At 40.6% G+C, this 25862-nt stretch overlaps 1 protein-coding gene across 2 annotated transcripts in view; it reads right to left on the bottom strand.

Moving 5' to 3' along the window:
- Positions 1-12199: 12199 nt before the first annotated feature.
- Positions 12200-25862, bottom strand: part of LOC137145253 (ribosomal protein S6 kinase alpha-2) — a 366242-nt gene continuing 352579 nt past the window's right edge. For both annotated transcript variants that reach the window (XM_067535976.1, XM_067535978.1), the window contains exons 18-21: positions 22113-22189; positions 19637-19754; positions 14476-14613; positions 12200-14067 (exon numbers count right to left, since the gene is read on the bottom strand). In XM_067535976.1, coding sequence (XP_067392077.1) covers positions 13942-14067; positions 14476-14613; positions 19637-19754; positions 22113-22189 — 459 coding nt within the window. In that variant the 3' untranslated portion in view covers positions 12200-13941. The remainder of the gene's footprint in view (positions 14068-14475; positions 14614-19636; positions 19755-22112; positions 22190-25862) is intronic.

The following is a 25862-nucleotide window of genomic DNA, read 5'->3' as shown; positions in this document are numbered from 1 at the left end:
GATGTTGAATTTGCAATCCAAAATAAGATAATCAAGTCTACTGATATTTTACAAAAAGAAACATTATGATATTTCAGCTGCCACTTGTAGGAAAAAAGCAGGCTATCATCATTATTGTGCATATCCTCTCACCGGAACTACAAATGATAGGTGAAGAAACAGTTCAATATCAGTTTAACTCTTAATCCATCAACTGCATCCCCTTGAAGGAGAATATTAACAAGAAACAGGGTAATTTTTCTCAGTCTATATGTGTTCAATATTTTTTAATATTAAAAGCCAGTCTCCTGACCTACCAGGTTTCTGCATTAAAGTACCAGTTCAGCAAAGTATTAAGTATATGAATAACTTTTAAGCATATTAATAGTCAATGGGACTAGATATGAGCTAAAAGTTAGGCACATATATAATACCTTGCTGAACTAGGACTTGTGTGGAGCATATTATACTTAATGAATGGCTCAGAAAGTCTGGATTGCGTCTCTTGCAAATGCCTTCCATTTAATTTCTGTAAGGAGATAAACTCTAACACTGTTAATAATGCTGCCATAAAATCTGGGCATATCATTAATTAGTGCCCCTTCAGCTGACTAGGGCTTGCACTACATAGCTAAAATTAGCATTGTAGACATTCCTGCCTAGGTTGTGAAACCCACTGAGGGGGAAGGGACTCAAAACCTGGGCAGCCCAGGAAGAAGGAAACTGGATTAAAAAAGCAGGGCTGGAGAGAGAGGAAAGAGACTCATGGTTTTGAGAAGAAGTCAAGGTGATTGTGGATGACTTAGAGGATTCTGACCTAAGCCCAAAGAACACCTCAAGGTAAGGGAACTGAGGCAGGCATAACTAGGCTAACCTCAGTGGAGTTACACTTTGTTACATGAGGGCTGATATTTAGCTTGATCTGAGGAATTGTGCCAGCTAGGTAGCTGGGATCCTGTTGACTTGTTAGAGGAAGCCAAAGATTCTCTTTGATGAAATCAGTTGATGCTTAACTAGATAGATTTAACTATATTACCTTTGTCCTAATTCTTAAATCACTTTTGGCCTAATTCTCTAATAAGGGCAAAAAAGGATGATTGAAATCAAATAGAGTGGATAAACAAACTGTAAACTCACTGGATAATTAACTTGTGAGGTGAATGTGCCAAAGCAATTTCCAAAGTTACTGGGATCAAAGTAGAAATGCCAGGTGCTGAATTACAGGGAGGGCTGCTAGACTCTCAGCAAGGTCATTTGGGAATCATAGAGATCTAAAATAAATGCACTAGGAAGTGTATCTGAAAAAGTGCCCACGTAATACTCTGGGTGCCCTTGGCAACTTTTACAAAAATACATAGTCACATTCATTTATACCTGTGAATTAGACAAAAGCAGAGGCTGGAGTTTGAACAGAGCCAAATCTGAAATTCACAGCTTGTCCCTATCTCTCTAATGATTCAGTTTAAAACCTGGGATCTGATTAGTGATTACCCCTAACTGGGGTGTTGTGTGTGTGTGTGATTTAGCTCCAGCTGCTACAACATGTCTCTCTTCCTCCCCCTCCCCCCCCCCCTGCAGCAGAATAGTTTGAAATGGCATTCCATGAAAGTATGAGTCTGTCTTGTGCTTAGTTACTGGTTATTCCAAACCCTGTTGATGTCAAGTAGCAGTGCCACTGTTTCATTTCTCAAGGATTACAAAAATACTTTAGTTTAGTTACTCCAGCAATGTTGTTGAAAATGAGATTTGTATAATTATTGAAGTACCAGTGTTTGTTATGCCAAGAAGACACAACAGCTGTATTGACATCCTCTAATATCACAGCCATACCCCACTTTCCTTTTGGCCTCTCATCCCCCTCAGGATGGAATATGTGTTTAAGGTTTATGGCCCAATTTTAAAAAAGGCGGAGAACTTTACAAATCTCATCCAGTTCAATGGGAGCTTCAGATGTTGGGCGCCTTTGGGAGCCTAGACAATACTCATGTACTTAGAAAGTTAACTAGTGGCTTCAGTGGAAGTACTCCTGATTTAGACAGGCTCAAGTGAGAAGAGAATCGGGCACCTTAATTAGAATAACCTTTTATATTCTACTGGAGTTTTTCTTTAGTAGTATGGGGTCAAATCCTCATCCCATCAAAATCGTTGGGACCTTTACCCCTGAATTTAAACCAGACTGGGATTTGGCTCTTGATTTTTAAATAAAACCAAGCTTAAATTTCTTTCCCAATCCATCAGATCATTTATGAAAAAATCCTGCTTCTTTGTTCCTTTCTTGAGTAACGGATTTCAGAAACAAGAATTTGGCATGAAAAAGGCCAGCTGCTAATTAAAACATAATTTTGTCCCCTTATTCATGAAGTCCAGGGTCAGCACCAGGGATAAATTTGGCTTGCTCTGTTTTTAAACAGGTGGCCTAATTAATAGCGTATTCAAGAGGTAGACCTTTGCCATCTGTTTTATTTTGGAAACTTTTTTTATTCATGTTTGGCATATCCGGTTTAGGGCCTGTAGTGCTTCATGTGATTAGTGCATCACTAATGTTTGTATTAATGGTGTTTCCATAAAAATTCTTGAAACTAAAACCATAACAATCTCACTACAGGTTATGTCAGTACAGCACAAACTATGTACAAGAGGATGCTAAAAACTAATTGTGGACAACTCTGAGCAGTAGTTCAGTTTCACCTTTCACTGACAAGGCTTCTCAGGAGAGTCTCAGTAAGACTAGAGAGTGCAGGTACTGTACCTTTTTATAACGATTTAGGATGGTTATTCTAGTTTTGTGGCTGCCTGGGATCTTTCACCTGATACTTTAAACTTCTGAGATGAGCCATCAGAATTTGGCTAACTACTAACTCTGCTACCCATTTTCGAAAACCAGTTATTTCATTGAGCTACAGGGCACAGGTGGTATTTATCCCTGATCTTTTCTTCAAACAAGCTGGACAAACAAAGGTAACTCCTCCAACATTGAACAAGTGACACAATTTAAGTGTGTTTAACATTTAATAAACACAATTTAATGGTGACACTGAATTAAGGGCATGGGTGTCTGTTTTTGGATAACATTTGGTTACATAAATGTACAATAGTTTCTTCAAGATTTCAATAGAAGTCAGTAACAAAACTCCCATTCACTTCAGTGGGGCCAAGATTTCAGCCTATGGGTTAATTTTTAAGGGAATTAAGTACTAGTGAAAACTTCCAAATTGAAAGCCCTGGGAAGACAGAAGTGTGTGGTTTTAAATACCACCACATGGGCAGAGGCAGTACAGTCTTTGCCATGCAATCCTAACAACATGCTTTAACCATAATCTAGAGGGAAACTTCTGTACTGATTGAGTTCCAGGACGGGGGTCCAGGAATAATGGGTGGGCTTGCTCTAAAGGCCCCTCTGCCAGCCTAAGTGGAGGAGATACTAAACCCAGGGCTCCAGTAAGTCGGGGGGACAGCACCTGATAAAACAGAAATGGGAGGGAGTGTCACAGGGTCAGAAGCAGGCAGCCAGAGGGGAACACCAAGAAGAGAATCTCAAAAGCACCCATAGCTCCTTGAAGGTGTCCACGGAGCCAGTGGACGTGGCCCAGAGGATCTCTGCCTGGATATGCAGGGGAGGCATGTGCACCCACCCTTTTGGGGAGGCTAGCCCCTGCCCCTTCTGTGTGAGGCTGTGCCCTCCCCTTGCCCACCAGCAGAGCCCCAGCTAGCTGCTCCCAAACTGCGCCTCCCTCCACCCCCACCAGAGCCATAGCTACAGCAGAGCAGCCTTGATCCCTGGCGGTTGCCCTCCTGGAGCAGAGCAGCACCCTCCAGCCAGAGCACATTGGAACAGCTGCTGGCCAGAGTGAAGCAGTCCCGGCCGGGCGAGCTCGCCGTGCCTTCATTACCTGCTGCCAACCCATGAGGGATGGGAAGAGGCATGCATTTAGCAGCACAGCAGCTGGCCTTTGATACTTGCCCCCACTGCAGATACATAACTTAAGGGAAAAGCAGAAATAGGCCTCACAGTTGCAGACCACCTCCCTGTTCAGCATTCTCCTCCTGATATAGTGGACAGCCACCTTGGCGAATGCTAAGAGGAGGTCTTGTGACTTCATGGGGCCACAAATGGGGTGTGCAAATATTAGGAAGTGTGGGGAGAAGTGTAGTCAGCACCAGAGAAGGTTCTAAAGGAGCTGGAGAAAGGACTGCAACTTGGTTCCCTTCAGGTAGATGTGTGCCATGGTCTTCTTCATTCTGCAGAAGGGGCATGTGTCAGGGAGAGGGATGAACCGCATCAGGTACATGCCCATGCTCACAGCTCTGTGAAGGAGCTACCAACTAATATCCCACGGGGCTGGAGGACCAGGGTAGAATACAGACGAGTCCACAGGGGCTCCTCTCCCTAGAGACTTCTATAGGTGAGGGAGCAACTGTCTCTCTTCAAATTCTGTTCTTGGCTACTGATTGCATTTCAGTGGAGTTACTCTTGTTTTAAATCACTAACTGATATTAGACTCTTACCCCTTTAGATGCTATGTTATTGTAGCACTCAAATTATGTACAGGTCGGTGGCAATGTAACTATATTTTGGTTTAAGATCAGGATGGAATGTCAGGACTATTTTCCTAGACTATGTCCCTTTAAGGTTTGGATCTTTTCTGAAAAGGTGCAAAGGACAGACTGTGATGAACAGTGTGGTCAAAAGAGTCTGCCTCTTTAGAAGAGTCTCCAGTTATAGGATTGGTGAAAGGTGTGCGCGTGTGCTTGTTTATAAAAGATTTAATAAAATGCTCTAGTTTAGGAGTGACTTTATCAACAATAAGAAATGGAACTCTGTCTCAACAGAAATGTTCTTTACACTTGCTCAAGAATAGTGTGGGTTTTTTGACTAGGTCAAAAGGACATATTTAAGCTTTGTATTCTGCTTTTATTCCCACTTGGGTACAAATAAAAGTGAATAGCACTGTTAGTTTCCCGACAGGTTTTTTTTTTCCCCTCTGTGTGTATAGTATATGAACTTCAATACACAGCACAGTGCTGCCCCATACACCCAGCTCTGTTCAGATTTCAGTGGGTGGTATTGTTAAACTTGTCCACACAGATGCCTGAAATGAGACACCACATTTAATCAACCAATCAGCAACTTGAAAAAAAATCTGGCACCATTGTGTCACTAGTGGAGCAGAGGCTGTTGAATTATAGGGTGGTTCTAGTTCTTGATATTCAAGATTTTAGTGAAATAGCTAATATTTGAAAGGTCAAGGCTGCTTTAGCTATGAGAAGCTAAATACAGGTACTGTTAATAGGATCAGTCTGTCTGATCAAGAAGGTTTAAGGGATAGCTGTATTGAAATTCCCTCTTGTAAGATATGCAGCTAGATACTCAGCAGGTATAAGTTGCTGTAGCTCCACTGACTTCCAAGGAGATGCACCGATTTACACCAGCTGATGACCTGCTCCACTATCTGTCCAGCTCAGGTTATTGCAGCTTTTTAATTAATGCTGCCATCCTCCCCACCCACTCTTGACACAAGAAGACCTTTTATCTTCATGGAGACTAAATTCTGCCCCCATGCTTTATCTAAGGGTTCTTAAATGCCTCTCAATAAAAAGGTAATCAGAATCCAAGTCTGAGCTCTGGTGTTTTTTCTGTAGACCTCCCCCATTTTGCAGGTCTTCCTGCAGCCTGGGAGCATCAGATCTTTAGAATCCAACTGTACTCCCCAATAGGTGTGTATATTGCTGAATAGCTGTGACACTGGTGGAGGCTAGCTGACACCACACAAAAGGTAGCACATTTAGGCTGGCCAGGAAATAGTCTTTTGTGGGTTATTAAAATGCACAAATCTAGTGCAAATGAGTTGACAATGACCATTTTTTACAATAATGGTATGTAATAGAATCATAGAATCATAGGGGAAAGAACTGCAGGACTTTTTCCTTCCTAACCTGTGGATGTGTGGGTGACACTGTTGAATTCTATTTCCAGATCAGATTTCATCCACTTGAGTATTCTCCCATGTAGAGTACAAAAATATGCCCCCATTTCAGTCTGTGTGGGGTTTATCTGTCTCTTACAAAGTGGCCAGCTGCATGAAACAATTGTAGGTCTGTTGCCTGAAAACGCCAACACATTTTGTGGCTTAGTTTTGGTGCAAAAAAGGTACAGTGCTTTCAATTATTTCAGTCCATTACCATTATGTTGAGCAAAGTGCCTTGATCACATTGTCTATATGACCAACATGTGTCCTTCTGTATCTTGTGCTGTGAAAGAGGTTTTCATTATATAAACACACACAATGTATGGAATAAGTCCTGCCTTTCCTCTCTCCTGCCTGCGTTCTCAACATAACCCATTTTCCACTGCTGCTGGTTTTATTCGGTCTACTCTCAGGCTGGGAGCCATGAAGGGGGATGGGGGTTGAATTGTTAGTTCAGCCCAAGTCAAGGAGAAAGCAGCTTGTAGAGGGCAGAGGAGGTCGCTAAGAAGAGGCTGTTATGGTGCAGGAGGCCAGAGCCTGGTGTGAGGGAAGTAGAATTGTGTTAGGGACTGATGGGGGTGGGGGAGCTGTTCTTTGGGGGATGGTGAGAGGACAAAAGTGGAGAGGAAGCCCGCACTGCAATTGGTGGAGGGGCATAAGAGATATTAAGATAAGTATATTCAGTGCAGAATACTAAGGATGAGTATTTGAAATCAAAGGATTAAACTCCCCTGGACCAGAATCTATTTACTTAGTGTTAGAGACCCCAAACTGCTTCTGCAGAGAGAGTGGATCTGATTCTCTACTTTGTTACACCAGTGCAATTCTTTCAAAAACAATGAAGTACACTAGTGTAAAATTGGTGTAATCAAGGGGAGAGTCAGGCTGAGTAATTCCAGAAAATAGAACTCAATCTCCTTGCTACAGGCCTGGGCAAGACTGTTACTTTGCAGTCACTGATAACTTGGCTGAGGGGCAGAGAACTGTTCTGCAGGCTGCATGCCAGTTGCCAAGGACACTCGCAGCACCCATACTCAGATTACTGCTGAGGGGACATTAATTTAAGGTACCCTATGTGGAAGCTTTGCTTTGAACAGAAATGAAATCCCAGGCTTGTCTGGGGTGAGGACTGAAGGGCTGAGGCCAGGTCTATACATACAGCACTGCAGCGCATCTGGTGGCATAAAAAAACCCACCTCCACTAGTGGGAGAAGCTGTGTCTCCTGCTGACATAGTGCTGTGAACATGAGCACTTATGTTTCTCAAGGGGTGGAATATTCATACCGCTGAGTTACATACATTTTGGCAAAATAGGCTGTAGTGTAGACATAGCCTGAGTGATTAAAGGCTCACTTGACCCTCCCCAGGGAGCAAACAGCGGGTCAAATTATAAATTTGAGGGCTGAAGCTATAAAGAGAGAACATCTCCAGTTATTGTTTGAGAAAGGGTCCTGGAAAAAACCATACAATTCTTATGTACACATCCAACCATGACCAAGTGCTTAATTACCAACAAGGAATCAGATATGGAAAACCAAAATAGGGTTTTTTTTTAATTTTTCTTTCTTTATAAGGAAGGGGCATGCCAAGCCAAAACTCTAGAGTACAGAAGAAGATCAGCAGTGAGGTTTCTTCTCAGGAGTCTGTCACCGTAAACTCCTGCCCTGTCACAATAGAGTTGAACATTCTCTCCTGCCACTGTCCCCCAGCATGCAGCCAGCCTTTCAGTACAATCGCTGCTGCTTTGAAGTGTAGCTCAGACAGCTGTCACAGGGCAGCTGCTGTGGCTGGTAGTGGTGGCAGTATCCGCAACACTAACGTACAGTGCACAGACAAAAGGGAGCAAGAAACTTATCTGCAAACAGTTGTAGGTAACAATATAGAAAGTCAAAAGATGATCATTGTGCTATAAAAATACCACACTTCATAAAACAATGTAGATATGAAAATTCAGAAACTGAGCATAATAAATCTGTACACTGGCTGCCCATTTCAAATAGCACATGTAAAAGGCATGAACATGGGGGGGGAGTTGTTTGTAAACATGGATATGGACTGTAAATGAAGTGCTAGATCATGGTCTATACTTAGACTAATTTATTAAATATTAACAAAGAAAACCCCTCACACACATTATTTCCTAAGGGCCAGATTCTGCTACCCTCACATGGAGTGAGATGTCCCATTCTTTCATAGGAGCTCCTTGCAGAGTAAGTTACTAAGGGTGGCAAGATTTGGCCCTGAGTTATAATCAAGAGCCAGCCTTCAGCAACTGACTTTTCTCTCCGTTTCACAGCTTTTACAATACTTTTCTTTCTCCGGTCTCAAAATTCATCTTTAACAAAAGGGACATATGGTCCCCTCTTGTCTTTCCTGCTTTCTATGACATTACAGAAAATAATGGGCATCACATCTATTTAGGACACAATGGGGCACAAATTGAACCTCTACAATGCATTTTATGGGACTAATAAGATATAACTAGATACAATTGGTTGTGTAATTGAAAATGGAACGCTGTGTATTGTACAACACTGTCTGACAGTAAGGGCCAAATTTTCAAATGTAGACAAATTGTGTCCAAGTTTAGAATATGAAATATTCACATGTGCCGGCCTGTTTTTATATGCATAGTCAAGTGGCTAGTTAGCTACATGATTGTCATGATTTGACATTTGCACATACAAATTCAGCTGTTGTGTTCACAAAACAACAATTTCACAAGCTGGCTGAAAATTTGGTTCCAAGTATTACTGACTTTACTATATAACGTTCTTAACATTAGCATACCAAAAAATCCCCTACTTTAAAGTTAGGTTAAGAATCTTACTTAAGAACACAACAGAAATCTTAACACTAATTTTACTTGACTTTTGCATGTTTAAATACCCGTTTTGACAATTCTTGTAGATCTGATAAGAGGCTTTCCTGTTACGTATGTGTGCTGTATGATTGTAGACCATACTGGGGAAAGTTGTACAAAACCTGAAAAGAAAAAATGTTGGATGTGTGCATTTCTTCGTCTTTATGATACATAAAGGTGGCCTGAAGTTTTTTAGGATTGCTTTTTCACCTAACGAATGTCAAAACTGGTTTCAGCTGCACTGCTTGTCTATCTTTTAGGACCCAATTGTGACTGGGAAGCTTTCTTAGCCCTTGGTTAAAAAGGAATGGGATGTGAATTAACAAGAGAATTTTTCTTCCAACTATTTAAGTTACATAGGCCTTAAAACAAAGTTCCAAATAGTCTGAATAAAAATCAATTCCCCTTGAGTTTAAAAAGGTTTCATCCTACAATTATTCCAGGAATCCAAAGCATGAACCACAAAACCAGAGTAAATAAGACCTGAATTTCTCATGTAAAATGGTCTGATTTAAAAACAAAACATCATTCATGCCCCCTTTACACCTTATGTGGAGGCAAAATGTGTAGAACCTCAGTTGTTTTTTCTTGGCTTGTTACCTGTAACTGTGCACCTCCTTGCCATGGTGTGTTGGTAAGAACTTCAGGGTCGTGTTTTCAAAGAGGCCTCAACCTACCCCCTCCATTTCTGTGTCCACATCCTTGCATATGCAAATAGCTTCTGCACAAAAAATACAGAATTTATGGCTCTGTTTCGGAGCTGCATCTGAGCCTTTGTGGCACCTGGGATTGGTTGCTGGGGTTAGCTAGGGACTCATCTAGTCCCTGTCATACCTTAAGTCATAGGAACATAGGAATTGTGACACTGGCTCAGACTCAAGGTCCATCTAGTTCAGTATTCTGTCTCTAACAATGGCCAGTACTAGATGTTTCAGAAGATGATATAAGAACCCTGGAATAGACAGATGAATGATCTGCCCCCCCACAAGGATCTCATCCTGATCTCTGAGATTGGCTTAAGATCCAAAGCACAAGGTTTAATATCCCTTCCAAAATCAGTCCAAAAGTTGCTCAAACATAAACCCATTTGTTCACAGTCCCAAGAAACCATTACAACAGCTAAGAATAGCTGGAGCACAGTAGGTCTATGCCGGGGGGAGGAGGGACTGAGAGTGGTTGGCAGACAGCCACTTTGCTAGCTTTGTGTCACCTTGGGATTGCCATTATACAAGTTGGTTAAGATGTCTTTCTGGAGCAGCAGGGCGGATTCTACAGTAGGACCTCTATTTTGTGAACTAACTGGGGGCTGAATTCATAAAATTAGAGTTCGTAAAATGGAACATCTCAAAATTAAAGCAGGTGCTTTGCATAAGTTGCAGTATGGTGTCCTTCATGGCTTTCTTCTTGTCCTTTATGGCATCATTACAAAGCGATTTCCAATGCATCGGAACACGAAAGGATGTCGACTTCTTCTTCAGCAACATCACCTTTTTGTGATTTTTCCCAAGAGGAAAAATGGTTTGTACAACTAGTCATTCATAAGATTGGTGTTTGTAAAATCAAGGTTCTGCTGTATTTGTAAGTGTGTGTGCATTTGTTTATCCTTAGTACTCAAAAAATGTTTGTTGATGACTTGTGTGGGTATGCAGACAAAGAGGCCAGGATTAGTAAATTTGGCCCCTTATGTTAGCTTAATTTACTTTTAAACATGTATTTGTAAAACCAGTTGTAAAGTTGTAGTTTCCTCGGTTGGGCCCAAATTTGCAAGCTTTGGGAAACTCCAAGGAGGTGTTGAGCAATCTCAACTCCTCTCCCTTTGAGCTGAATGCCCGCTGAAGTTGCTGAACTGTGGGCCTGTAATAGAGCCATTTAACGTGCATGTGTATACATCACACTGTAATTTCTTTATATACTTAGATGGTTCGGGCATTTAACCCTATTCTTTTTAAATATGGAAAGGCATTAGGCCATTGTGCAGACTAACAGCCTGTAATATGGTACAGATTCCAAAACCAGAAGGTACCATTGTGATCAGGTATCTCCTAATTCAGAGTGATTTTAGATTTATAGGAGTGCAAAAACATCTAAACCTACTAAAATAGTGGGTTTTTACATGCCTACTAATCTCTTATAGGGTTAAAAAAATTACATGAAGCCTTTGTATGCTGAGCTTCCTCCTAGGAAGAGCAAGTGCTTGCTGCTAAGCTATACAGCTCTGTAGCTATAAAGGAAAACACTATTACAAAAAAAAAAGTCGCTGTGGTAGTGATAGCAGGTACTGCCGCTTTACCTGAGACTACTTTCCAGCTTCATTATATTGATGAGAACTTCTCTGTACTATCACGTCAAACACGGAGTGCAGCAATTTGGCTAAATTGGGACTTATGTATTTTGGATACATGGACAAAGCCCTACTAGACAAACATCCTTAAACATGATTGCTAAGTTTGTACAGTAAAATAATTAGCACAAGCTAACATTTATTCTTCCATACTTGGCACATTCTTTGCACATGTAGCCTGCGGATAATTTGGGAGTTAGAGAGAACTATGCTCATATATTTGAGATCAGAATCACACCCTAAGCAGTGCCCAGAGCAGGACTCGTATAAAGCAGTAGAGTTTGCCCACTGCAGCGTTAAGATGGGGGGAAAAGGTACAGAAAGAATGAAAAACCAAATATCAAAAGGGGAGTGGATTTTAATAACTTTGCTGTTTCACTGTACTCTGAATAGAGAGGAAAATTACAGCACTGCAAGATCAACAGGAAATCTTAGGAGAGACAAAAACTGTACACAACATATGTGCAGGCTCTCTTCATACACGATACATTTACACACACAGGGCCCACTTCTTGAGTCTGCTCAAGCAGCACAAAGCAGGTGGAGAGCCAGTAGATCCAATCCCCCTCAGCTGCTCCGTGTGTACGCAGAATCCCTGGGGGGTGTACAGCTGCTGTAGCCACTTTACACCACCATCCCATCATACCCCATCACAGGTATCATTCCCAGAGAAAACGATGTGGGGTCAGGGCATCTTTATGCCCCAGTGATCCCCAGCAGCTGGACTAGCCCCATGAGGCTGTTGACAGCTGGGTGTTTGAGGCTGCTCTAACTTCTAATAAGGGGAACGCAAAGGTGGCATAAAACCTACGTGCCCAGTTCTGTCCCAAGCACAGCTTGGCCAGACCAGAGAATCAGGGCCATATGTGTTTCTATATTATATAAACACACACATGTACAAGGACATAAATTCGAGCCAATTCATTCATCTTGTGTCATTTCACAGTATTGTTTTATTCTTTAAAAAAAAAATAGAGCTTCAAGGAGAGCTGCTTTGATGCAGTCCTGTGTGCACAGCACATAAAACAGAACATTAAATATTGGTTTAAATTATTAAGATTAATTATAAATTTTAAAATAGACTACTGCAAACAAACAAACTTCAGAGCAACACTGGAAAATGTAATCCTAGGAAGCGCATTGCTGTAGCTAATGCAACTCCTTGTTCCTCAGGACATACTGCTGCAAAGAATATGAATCTGCTGAGTATCAAGATACACAGAATGGCTACCTAGCAAAATAAACACTTCTTAGGATACAATGCTCCATGTTCACGTTTTTTCTTTTTACCTTACGCAACAGAAAATAAAAGCCAACATTGTTTGCTCCTGCAAAGCATCTGAGGTGATGAATCACTTGGAAAACAAAAATGAACAAAAGCACTATAAATAACAGCCCTGGCCAACTTGTGACCATCAAGAGCCAACATGGATAAGAAAAGGAATAAAAAATGTCTTCAGTCCAGCATTACAAACCTTGCCCATTTTCTTTTGAAAGTAGGAAATGCAAAAGAAGATTTGTTTCACTAAGACTTTTCCGGTGATGTGTTCTTTCCCTGCACTTGGAAAACCTAGATAGCAGAGTATGGATGATTTTGTCTCTTATAGAGCACGGTATCCTGTGGCGTTGTTTGTTTATTTAAAAACCTTGAAAAACTCAGGTAGCTCTTTTAAGAGAGAGTGCTGAGAGCCCAGGCATGATAGAAGGTTTGGCTCTTTAAGAGCAGACTGAGGAGAGCTGGTGGAATAGACCCAGAAAAAGGCCTGTGGGAAAAGAATGGCAGTCCATTTAGCCGCTCCTGGGTTCAACAATCCATCAGCCTCATTGACATAGGGCTATAAAAGGGGGACTTCCTGCCACCCTTGCTGGAAGATCAAGTCTGGCTCCCTAACAGAGTTTCAACTGACTAACACCCCTCTCCACTATCCTGTCCAGGCTTCTTCCTTCTGGCAATAACCCTTCGTGGGGTCTTTCTGGGTGCTGTCCATAAGCCTCTCTCAAGTCTTTTCCTGGTTCTATTCCACCAGCCATCCTCTAGGGCATACCTCCTCTGAAAGCCACAGGCTCCTACTTATATAGTGTTGGCCAGGCATCTGACCTCCTCAGTCACATGAGACCTAACAATCCCTTTTGGAAACTGCGGTTCCCTGCCAAACCTCAATACGTTAGGGCTCGTGACACCTGCTCTTAAAGGGGCTGTCACTGTTCCGTACCTTAATCAACAGCAGATGAGAATGGGAGAGTTCACAAGATTTCTCAGAATCAGGAGATGTACTCATCAGTGACCGCTCTTTCTCCTGCATTTTGTACAACATTTGTTCTAAGTCTGGCATTCGGCACCATGTCTCCCCAACCTTCAATCCCTTTGAGATGGGTTTCAGGGCAGCTGATGATCAGTAGATCTATACTGCTGATTGGTTGAGCCAATTCACCATGAGACAGATATTGGCATAGTTGAAAACTTTTAAACCCAGCTTCTTGCTTTCACTGTGAAAAGTGCTTTAAAAAAAGTGTTCTCATAGAACAACTTAAGGATTCCAAAAATAGTACTTGGGGCTGGGAGGGAACCTATTTTATTTGGCTTTAAGTCAATAAGGAAGTAGGGAAATTGGCAAAATTGGCACGTCTTTGAGAAGTTGCTGATTCAGGAGCCTGGCCCAAATGTAAAAGAAAGAAAAGAGCAAAGGATAACTTTGCCTTATGCTGGACTTCTGCTGATTCTGGTGACTTCATGTGCAAGTTGTCCAAAGTTCAGCTAACTGTGGTTTTCAATGAGGCATTTTTGGGGACTGCTATAACTTTGTTGAGGTAAGTCTTTTCATGCCCCTCCGCTGAGCCAGATTGGAGGACAATACAGGCTCCAGCCTTGGAGCCTGAGGTGTTCGGTTTAAAGCAAAGTAGGTGGCTGCCATTGCACCCTGTAAAAGAAAAAAAAAAAGAAAATAGTGAGCTTAAGATCAGTTCTTTGATTACGCCCCTCCCTTTCCTAGTTCCTACCATCAAGAGAAAGGAGAACCTTTATTAGATGCTAGCAGTATAGGTTCTGGCACGCAACTGAGTGGTTCCAATACCACCCAGCAGAGGGTACTGGTACACTAGTTCTAGTTCTACCGAGCTAGTTCATTACAACACAGAAGAAAGTTACAACTAGCAGATGATGCGTGTAAAAGCTTCACATTTAATGTAATACTGTATCTTAGGTTTATTTGAAAATAACCCCCTTATTTCCTGCATCTCCAAGGTGTTAATACAAATCCCATCTTTTCACTGTTACTCAAAGTCGCAGTTGTTCTTAGGAACAGAAAGTCCAAAGATGCTGTGTGTACCTTCACCAGGTGAACATCCTGTCTGCTGAGTTGATTTTCAGATAGATAGTCTCTGTTCACTATCCACGGGTGTCTTAGCACTTGGACTGCTGTTAGGCGCTGATGAGGATCTACATGAAGCATCTTGGACACAATATCCTGTGGTTGAAGGGTAAGGAAAGGGGGAGGGGGACGCAAAAACCATCATTTGAGGTTTTCAGAGTCTCCTTGGAAATATTTTACTTAGATTTTCCTTTTCCTCATGGTAGTTGCATCAGCAGTATTTAAATAGACATTGTGATGCATCCAAGCATTTATAATCCCTTGTAATTTTCAGAAGTAAAACCAAATTTTCAAAGTTGGGCACCTAACAGAACATTCAAATCTCATACTGACATTTAGGCACATAAGAGACCATCTGAACATATTAATATGAAACTGGATACCCTATTAATATATCATCATTTGACTATGGGCCTGCACATGTGAGATGAAGTAGTTGCTTCTCTAAAAAAGAGAAGAAAAAACTAACCAAAACCAACCAACAAACTAGGGAAAAATAGTTTCCTAAAGGAAAACTGGGATATTAAAAGCTCCTAAGTTCTTAAATCACTTTTGAAGGTGGAACTTAGATTCCTGTGTCACTTAGGCACTTCTGAAAATGTTTCCCTACATCACCATCTTGAGACTGCTCATTAACTACACCCAGTCAACCTTTACTATACTAAGTTATACAATTCTTATGTTCCTGACAAGCATGAAAAAATATTATTTTTAATTAAGGCTCTAGTTAAATAAATAAATAAATGTTTTTTTCAGAGTTTAGTTTAACCTGCTGTGTTGTCCAAACTAATTGTTACAATAAGATTTGTACGCAGTGTTGTTGTAACTTTGTCAGTCCCAGGATATTAGAGAGACAATGTGGGTGAGAAAATATCTTTTATTGGACCAACTTCTGTTGGTGAAAGAGACAGGCTTTGAGCTTACATAGAGCTCTTCTTCAGACCTGAGTTAAGTGGATCAAGAACTGGCTAACTGACAGATCTCAAAAAGTAGTCATCAATGGAGAATATTTCTAGTGAAGTTCTGCAGGTATTGGTTCTAGGTCTGGAGCTATTCAACACTTTCTTCAATGATCTAGGAATAAATATAAAATCACTACTGATAAAATTTGCAGATGACACAAAGAGTGGTGGGATGGAAAATAATGAGGATAGCGCAGTCAGATCAATCCATATAGCTCAATCTATCGGGAATGCTTGGGTAAACTGTGCCTATTTAAACAAAAATGCATTTTAATATAGCCAAAATGCAAAGTTCTACATCTAGGAACAAGGAATTCAGGCCATACCTACACAATGGGGGACTGAATCACGGATAGCAGTGACTCCGAAGAGAATCTAGGGGTCATTGTGAACAAGCGACTGAACTTGAGGTCTTAGGACATGTCTACAGTAGAGAGCTTACAGTGGTGCAGCTGCATTGGTAGAGCTTCACCGCTGTAAAATCTCTAGTCTAGTCGCTCTATGCCGACAGGAGACAGCTCTCCCGTTGACATAATTAATCCACCTCCAACAAGCAGTAGCTATGTTGGTGAGAGAAGCTCTCCCACCAACATAGCACAGTCCACACCGGTGCACATGTTGGTGTAACTTACGTTGTCAGGGGGGTGTTTTATTCACACCCCTGAGCAACATAAGTCATACCAAAATAAGTGGTAGTGTAGAAATAGCCTCTGTGATGCTGTGGCAAAAAGGGCTAATGCAATCCTTGAATGTATAAACAGAGTAGTGAGTAGGCGCAGAGAGATTATTTTACCTCTGTACATGGCATTGGTAACACCTTTCCTGGATTACTGTGTACAGTTTTGGTGTCCACATTTTAAAAAGGTTGTTGAAAAATTGAACAGGGTGCAGAAAAGAGCCACAAAAATTATTTGAGGGTTGGAGAAAATTTCTTACAATGAGAGACTTAAAGAGTACAATCTGTTTAGTTTATCAAAAGAAGATTGAGCGGTCACTTGATTACGTTGTATAAGTAAAAGAATTTCTTCACAGGGAGAAAATACTAGGTACTAAAGGGCTTTTTAATTTAGTGGGGAAAGGCATAAGGACCAACAATGATTAAAAGCAAAAACCCGACAAATTCAAATTGGAAATAAGGCATGAATTTTTAACAACAAGGTTGGTTAACCATTGGAAAAAAACTACTAAGAGAAGTGGTGGATTCTCCATCTCTTACTGTCTTCAAGTGAAGGCAGAAAGATATGTTTTAGTCAAGCACAAGTTATTCGGCTCAATACAGAAGTAACTGGGTGAAATTCTATGGTCTCTATGATATATAGGAAGACAGACTAGACGATCTAATGGTCCCTTCTGGCCTTAAACCCTAAAGAATACAAGAGAAATGAAGATAGTTTTGTGGTTAGGACTAGGATTTAGGAGGTGTCTGCTCTAATTCCAGCTCTTTCACAGATTTCTTTTGTCACATTGGCCAAAATATATAGACGTGTCCAATACTGAAGGGTATGAGTGCCCCATTTGAAACACCTTGGACCTGATTCTTAGGAAGGCAGGGGACTGAGAGCCCACTTCAGCTGTCGTCAGGAGGAGCTGTGGGTGCTCAGCACCTCTGAAAAGCAGACCTAAGGTATTACAAATTTGGGTGGCCATTTCTGAAAATTTTGGCCATAATTACTTTGTGCTGCAGTTTTCTCATTTGTAAAATAAGGACAAGGATAGAATGATAGTCCTGCCTTGAGTGCAGGGGACTGAACTGGAAGACCTTTCGAGGTCCCTTCCAGGCCTAAGTACTATCTAGACCAGTGTTTTTCAATTAAATTTGGCCACGGAACCCTTTTGAACTCGATAAAGAATTGCGGAACCCCCCAAACTCTTAACAGTATTTTTACATATGGGGCCAAAAAAAAAAGTCAAAATAAGCAAATTATATACAAACAACTAGGTCAGCGTTTCTCAATTAAATTTCCCTGCAGAACCCTTTAGGCTCCACGGGGAAATTACACTCATACTCAATACCCTCCACCGAAAAATCTGGGACATCTTCCCTTTTTTGGCGGCGCGGAGAACAGCTACTCTCGGCAGCGCGATGTCACTTTCTCGCGGAACCTTAACAGTGTTCTACAGAACACCAATTGAGAAACACTGATCTAGACCATCCCTGACAGGTGTTCTTCATTGGAGATTTTAAAGAGGAGGTTATACAGAGATTACACAACCTCCTTAGGCAATTTATTCCAGTGCCTAACTACTCTGATGGGAAGTTTTTCCTAATGTCCAACCTAAACTGCCCTTGCTGCAATTTAACCACCACTGCTTCTTGTTCTACCCTCAGGAGTTAAAGAGAACAATTTTTCTCCCTCTTCCTTGTAACAACCTTTTATGTACTTGAAAACTGTTATGTCCCCCTTCAGTCTTCTCTTTTCCAGAACAAACAAACCCAGTTTTTTCAATCTTTCCTCATAGGTCATGTTTGCTAGACCTTTAATCATTTTTGTTGCTCTTCTCTGGACTTTCTCCAATATGTCCACATCTTCCTTGAAATGTGATGCCATGAACTAGACACGATACTCCAGTTGAGGCCTGATCAGTGTGGAGTAGAGCAGAAGAATTACTTCTTGGGTCTTGCTTACAACACTCCTGCTAATGCATCCCATTTTGTACGTGTGCAACCGATTGTTCCTTCCCAAATGGAGTACTTTGCCTTTGTCCTTATTGAAGTTCATCCTATTTACTTCACACCATTTCTACAGATCATTTTGAATTTTAATCCTATCCTCCAAAGCACTTGCAACCCCTTCAAGTGTGGTATTGTCCAAAAACTTTATAAGTGTACTCTATATCCCATTATCTAAATCAATGATGGAAGATATTGAACAGAACCAGACCCAGAACTGATCCCTGTGGGACCCCACTGGATATGTCCTTTTTTGACTATGAACCACTGATAATGACTCTCTGGGAATGGTTTTCCAACCAGTTATGCACCCACCTTATAGTACCTCCATCTAGGTTGTATTTCCCCATCTTGTATTTCCTCATCTTTTCCCCATCTTGTTTATGGGAAGGTCATGCAAGACAGTATGAGAAGCCTTACTAAAGTCAAGATATACCACATCTGCAGGTTCCCCCCCATCCACAAGGCTTGTTACCATGTCAAAAAAAAAAAACTATTAGGTTAGTTTGACATGATTTGTTCTTGACAAATCCATGCTGATTGTTACTTATCACCTTATCATCTTCTAGGTGTTTGCAAATTGATTGTTTAATTATTTGCTTCATTATCTTTGTGGGTACTGAAATTATGCTGACTTGTCTAATTCCATAGGTGGTTCTTATTCTCTTTTTTATAGATTGGCACTACATTTTTGCCCTTTTCTAGTCCTCTGGAATCTCTTCCATCTTCAATGACTTTTCAACGATAGTCACTAATGGCTTAGATATCTCCTCAGTCAGCTCCTTGAGTATTCTAGGATGTATTTCATCAGGCCCTGGTGACTTGAAGACATCTAATTTGTCTAAGTAATTTTTAACTTGTTCTTTCCCTATTTTAGCCTCTGATCCTACCTCATTTTCACTGACACTCACTATGTTAAACATCCAATTGCTACTAAACTTTTTGGTGAAAACTGAAATAAAAAATGTACTTTCCTCACAAGTGATTACAAACAATTTCTCTCTCACAAAGACAACCGAGATACTTGAATGGAAGGTGCAATGCAAGGGCAAAGTATTCTTAATAATACAAAGCCATATAAACAAACATATCTGACTGCATGTTAAAAATATTGGTTTATGGGTTGCCTTTTAAAGGGTTTGTCTTTGGGGATCAAACAGTGATCCTCCATTAAACTGGACACTTGTGGTTTTGGGCTGCTGTATATTTTTTGAAAAGTTCAACCAAATTGAAAAGCCCAAATTTTTGTTAGGCTTCAATATTTTCATTTATCGGTGTTATGATGCTGCATTATGTCTTGCATTCTTGAAATAGGATACAATAGTCATAATGTAATAAGTCACATAGAACCATTTTGACAAACTCCATTTTAGTGAGAACTATGGAACTAATACAGCTGCTGATTTCCCCTCCTGTTGCTTAGAAAGAGCTTACATCTTTCACCCTTTTTTAGAAAGCAGGATAATAATGTGAAGAATCTGCTGACCTTGGCAGCATCAGATACTGAATCCCAGTTTCCTCCTGCAAGTGCATATTTCCCACTGCCAATCCTGGCCAGTATCTCTTCTGGGGTGTCATCTGGTCCATTTGCAAAAGGGGTGAATCTACGAAACAAACATCACTTTTACTGTAAAAAGACATATCTTTATGTAATATGTACTGCAGATTTTTAGACATACAATTATAGGACCTGATTCTGCAGCCCTGATATCAATGGGAGTTTAATCCAAGTAAAAACTCCAGAAACAGGTCCTTAATTTTCCTTCCGCTATGGCTGAATTTGTTTCTCATGGACAAATACTGCACCATCTACTTTAAAGTGTCTTGCAATGAAAAAAGAAATGCACCTTTGTCCCCCTCCGTTTTCTCTTTGATTTACAAAGAAGGGCTGAAAGATTCTTGTTTAAAAAAAAAAAAAAAAAAAGTTTGTATAGGATTTTTCTCCCCCCCCCCCCTTTTTTTTTTTAACCTTAAAAGTTCAGGTCTTGTCTACCATAGAAGAGCTATAGTGATTGGAGTAGTAGTGGATAATTACATCAGAGTCAATAGGTAAAAGCTCTGATATTTCTGACACAACAAAGAAAGCAGGAAAACAAACACCTTTAAAAAGCCCACCTTTCAGGTCTTCTTTAGTCATCATAATAAAGATGGCAAAACAAATCACCTGTGATAGGGTTATGGAAAAGCCTGTCTCCCCACTCCTGAGCTGCCTCCTCTTTGGAATACAATAGGTTTTTCTCGCCTTTTGAACTTTTATATGGCTGACAGCCTTGAGGAATCCTGCTCTTCCCTGATATTTTTTAAGGAAGTCCAGTAGTCATGGTCTCAAACCATGTTACAGCAGGTCCTACAAATGTATGAGCATCTTGAACGGTTGAATAATTTGCGAAGGAGAATCTCCTGCGTGCCCAGCAAACCCAGGCTCAAAACTATAACAAAGACACCTGGGAGAGGGTTTTTCAGTTGGGAGAACTTCATACTACTGTTCCTCCCCCAGCTCAGAGGGCAAGCTCCTGGCCAGATGGCAGGGCCCATATGAGGTTGTACGATGGTTATTCAGATTTTCTTTTAAGGATTACATTTTGAAAAAGCAATTAATTAATCTAACTGGGAAAATAAACTGATCACAAGTAATATGTAACCCTTAAAGTCCTTATCTCCTCTCACCATGTACTCCTGTAAATCTGTGGTATTAGCTAAACAGAGACTGCCTTTTTCAGAGACCACAATGAAGTGAGGGATTGTAAAACATTGCTTTAGTTCAGAGCAGAAACTGACTTGATTTGTAATGCAGGCCAGACAGGCTTTGCACACTATTCCTGAAGTGTCTTATCATATCTAATTCAGTGGTGATCAGAGTCGTCCAGAAACTAAATAGCTAGTATTGGAAGTGCTGGCTTCTTTTTTGTAAAGAATGAGGCAAGAGATGGGCTTCGAGTATGCATTTTCCATAAAAATCAGAGAAAGGAATTCAAGTTCTTTTCTACTGCTGAACTAGAGAGGATTTGGTCTAAGGTTGTGTTTTAAGGGATGTTGCAAGGCTACAAACAGTCATTAAATATGACAAATGTGCACATACGCTACACTGTGACCAGCTGCCAACTATTCTACTAGCACCAAAAGAAACTTGGCATTTTCAGTTTGCAAGGGGTTTGACAACGTTTGCTTCTGGTTTGTGTTCTATGAATTTTACACTGAGTTTCAGATTCAAACTGACAACTGTTAAGTCTCAACTCTCTCTTCTTTCAATCTACCTTCTTCCTCTGAGCCATCTTATGTCTGTCTTTAATCTTAGCCACCACATCTCCCTTTCCTTTCTAGTTCCCTCCACCGAACTCCCCCTTTTGCTAGTCTGTCCCTTTATACAATCTTATGATTGTTGTAGGAAAGCCTTCTCTTTTGCAACTCTCGCCATCAGAAGCAAACTTCCTCTTCTGTCTGCATCGTGGAGTTTCTATCTATTTTTCAAATTGTATCTGAAAACACATTTTTTCTCCTTTGTATAGGTGCTCAGATGCCTTGGTGATGAGCATGGTATAAGAATCTGAATATAATAGAACACACCTTAATTGAAATTAATGAAAATCCTCTCATGAATAAGGTGAAAAGGATCTGGTTCTTAACAGACTATTTCTATGTTATACACTTAGGATAAAATTTTCAAAAGTGCTTAAGTAATGTAGGCATTTAGGAGCCTAAGTCTCATTGACAGTCTATGGGACATAGGTGCTTTAGTGCCTAAATCACTTCTGAAAGTGCTAAAGACACTTAGGTACTTCTAAAGATATTACCCAAAGTATACTATGTGGCTTCTAGGTTTTGGGGTTTGTTTTGGTCTGCTGCAATTGGTTTAATCTCTCAAAATACATTGTATTTGTATTTATCCGTATTACATTGTATTTGTGTTTATGTCCTTGAATTACTCCATGAAAGACTGCTCTTATTGGAAATCTCATACGTACCCTGCCAACATGGTGTACAACAGGATCCCTAAGCTCCAGATGTCACAGGCTGCGTCGTAACCTTGTCGTTTCAGGACCTACATAAAGGAAATCAAAAGATACAGAATGTTAATTCATGGTCCTGAATTCTGAACTTCTGAATTTCAGGAAAATGTGGATGTTGTGGCAGTGATTTGTTAACATTTTGCAGGGTTTGCTCTAGCGCACAGGTGGAATAGGCAGTTGGCTAGGGCAGCAAAATAGTCAGTAATTATTTGTGTGGGCAACTATAGGATGGAAAGGGAGTACATTTCCATTTTGCTGAAGATAATAGAATCTATTTAGCACAACTCTAAAGAAGCCAAATAAGATGGAGGGGCCAGAAAGGGGGAAAGAAGGTGGATTTTAAAAGCAATGAATACAAGCAAGTATTCACACACATGCAGAAAATATGTAAATACTCTGGACAATGTAAGTCTAGCTACTGTCACCCATGACATGCAAAAAAGTCACAGAAGAAAGCAATAATGGGACTGACAGACATAGTCCTAGATTTACTATTGAAGCAAAGGTGAGTTTCTCTACATAGCCTGATTAAAATTATTCTGGACATTAGAAAACAGATTCTCATTTACACTGAAGACCCAGTACACTGCTCTGGCAAAGGAAAGGGCCTTGCAGTGGGTGTATATTTAAACACACTTAAGGGTGCTTTTAAGATGCCAGAACAGTGTAAAATGGCCGTGGTATAAATGAGAACTGGGTCCTAAGGGTCTGATTTTTTTGAAAAGGTCAGTGTACAAATTCATATGTAGTTACCAGTCCTGTGTGCGCAAATCAGGTATTCGTACATATAAATTGCCAGAAATACATATGACCAATCATTTTCAGACCAATACCCAGTTTACCCACCCACACTCATTAGCTGTGTGCACAACATGTAGTTATACAAATACCAGTGATGCAAAGTCAGGTGTACATTTGAACTCTGGAAAATAAGGGCCAGAAAGTTTCTGAAATTTACAGTAAAGCTGTTACTGCATATGTGAAGATAGTAAAGTAACCAAAGGATTTGTGGGGTCACAGCAATATTCATTTTACACCAATAACCAAGTAATGTATGACAACTAGGTTGTATGTGTAGAAGGAGAAAGGAAATACATGTTACTTCCTGGACTTCGTGTGGAACGTGATACGTGGGCATTACACTGTATTAGACCATGTCATGATACCTTATCTTATGTGACCTAACGGTCTGAATCATGTCCTGCTGAGGTTTTGGAGACATGATTGATTGTGTCTTGTTTTTGTTCTTGTTCATGCCCTTGTAAAATTCCTAATACACTTGCTCAGCTTTTGCTATCAGGAGTTTCCATGCCAAAGGTCTAGAGATCATTAAGGGCCAGATTCTGCCACCTTTACTTACACTCAGTAGCCAATAGGACTACAGCAGGAGGAATGGTGGTAAAATCTAATTCTATGTTTCTTATGTGTAAAACGATGTCTGGATCGTCTAGGCTTTGCTTTGTGATAGGTAATTGTTTCTGGAATTTTGGATTTTTTCTCTGTCTACAATGTGGTTTAAAAATCCAAAAAAAAAAAAAAAAAAAAAAAAAAAAGTGTACCATGTATAATTGTTTTGGTTCTTTGGGAAACCAATAAACATTCTGCAAAGCAAGAAGATGTAACTATATACTAAATTACAAAGAGCATTTAATAAATACACTAAGATTAATTTAAAGTGCAGTTATACCTTGAAAAGTGACTAGGCAAAAATGTCATTATGGGGTTCCAGCTTTCAATGGATAGGTCTAAATTAAGAAGAGAGGTCAAGATTAGATCAGGGTTAGCTAACATGTATCAGCTAACCCCAACCTAAATGAGACCTTGTCCTCAGTGTGACACAGGTTAATAGTTTTTACCATAAGGTCCCTGGGAGTTCATTCTGACCGGCTCATGCATTTTTAAAGGTGGAAAACCATTTCTGCTACATGTGTAACATCATATTTGTTAAATATGTGTTTAGTGAAGACATTTTTCAGCTTGATCTATTTTCCTAGTTTAGGCAGGCCCTTAAGGCCCTAAGACTCCTGGGGTAGAAGTAACAAAGAAAGTTGCAGATTCAGCAAGCTCACATGAGGGAGGAGAGAAAGCACTTGGTCTTTATCCGCACCAGAAAAAAAGGTTGAATAAGCCTGACCTAAACACAATCTTTATCCTAGCCTAGATAAAGAGTAACACACTGCCTCCTAAACTAGAGCTAAAGAAGCTACCCTGCACTGTGGCTGAAGGCCGGTGTCCCCGAGGGGCTGAAGCCAGAAGCGGAGCTTTGGGCCAGCAGCCCCAGCACCCATGCAGGTCTAAAGCCCGGAGCCCTGCCCACAACCCTGAAACCTTAAAGGATAGAAGCCCTGAGCCACTGTCCTCCCCGGTCCTGAGCCATTCCCCTACCCCCACTCCCTGGTGTTGAAGTCAGGAGCCCTGAGGTGCTGCCCCTATCTGCTAGGCTCTAGAGTTTTTAATAGCATGTTGAGGGGGCCTCAGAAAGAAAAAGATTGAGAACCCTTGAAATAACGTGTCCACTTTGGAGGCTGAAAGCCTGGTCTTCAGGCAGAAAATCTGCTCATGTTTTTGGTGCAAAATCCACCCTTGTGCAAGCTTATGCTGTAGGGAATCTACAAAAAGTAGGTGTGCAATTACGCAGAGAAGATTTTTTGCTAAAAATTCCCTATTGCTGCTGCCCCTGGTGGTAGCAGTGGTGGGAGGGCTAGTCAGAGCTAGTAGGCACCACTGATGTTTTAGGCATCATGTTCAGAGTAGGACTACAATAACACAGTGATTTAAATGCCAGCAGTCACTGGCATTTTGTCTACACTCAGGTTCCCAATAGCAAAACTCAACGGGTGGTAGCAGTGTGGGACATTTTTGGCAAAAAGGCCTAGCATGGACAATGCTTCTGTTTGTACAGTTACTAGCACAATGGGGCTTCTGGACACAATTATAACATTAAATAATGATAGGTGTCTGCACTAAAATCAGATACCAGTTCTTTTTCATAACTTCCCTAAAAGCCTGTTTGTTAAAAGGGCTTCACAAGAGAAGGTGTGCTATCCTATCCCAATGGAAGCCAGAGATCCTGTCACCTATTTAGGAGCTGAGATTGCTTAGGGAACGGAATGTGGTTTCAAATGTATGTATATGTGGTCCTTAGGTAACATACTGCAGGTCATTTGCATTGGTGGGCAAACTTCAGATGGCTCCTCTGATTTCTGACAACTGCCCAGATGTGCAGAAGTTTATCCAAAATTGTCTAACTTCTACAGTTTGCATTACTGGGCTGAAATATTGTGAAAATAGGTGCTCTCAGGTACTTGAACACTTCTGCTTCTGGTTGTAGTGGGAACTAGGAAGTATACAAGAATGGAAAAATAATAATAATTTAAAAAATCTGACATTTTTGCATGCCAAAAAAGGTTATGTCCAGAGTTTGGTTGAATTTTGAAGAATTCTGAAGGCTCTTTATTTTACCCAAAATGATCTTCCTGTATACTCTGTCACGTAACATCTGGTGCTTGTGGTTTGTTTTTTCCTGATCATGCTATTTGTTCTTAACAGAGAGCACTGCTCCCACTAGGTGGCATGCTGGTTCTTTCTCTTAGACATCTTTTACCATGTATGATGTTATGCTGCAACAGCTACATTAGCATCTAATGCCAAAAATTAAATGGTTTCCAAAACAAAATGAGATTTATATAAGCAAATGTGCCTTTG

The sequence above is a fragment of the Emydura macquarii genome, unplaced genomic scaffold (genome assembly GCF_026122565.2).
Source record: "Emydura macquarii macquarii isolate MOO-44397 ecotype Brisbane River unplaced genomic scaffold, CSIRO-AGI_Emac_v2 contig_3517, whole genome shotgun sequence".
Taxonomy (NCBI): Eukaryota; Metazoa; Chordata; order Testudines; family Chelidae; genus Emydura; species Emydura macquarii.
Note: the sequence above shows the minus strand (reverse complement) of the source record. Positions and strands in the feature narration are given on the sequence as shown.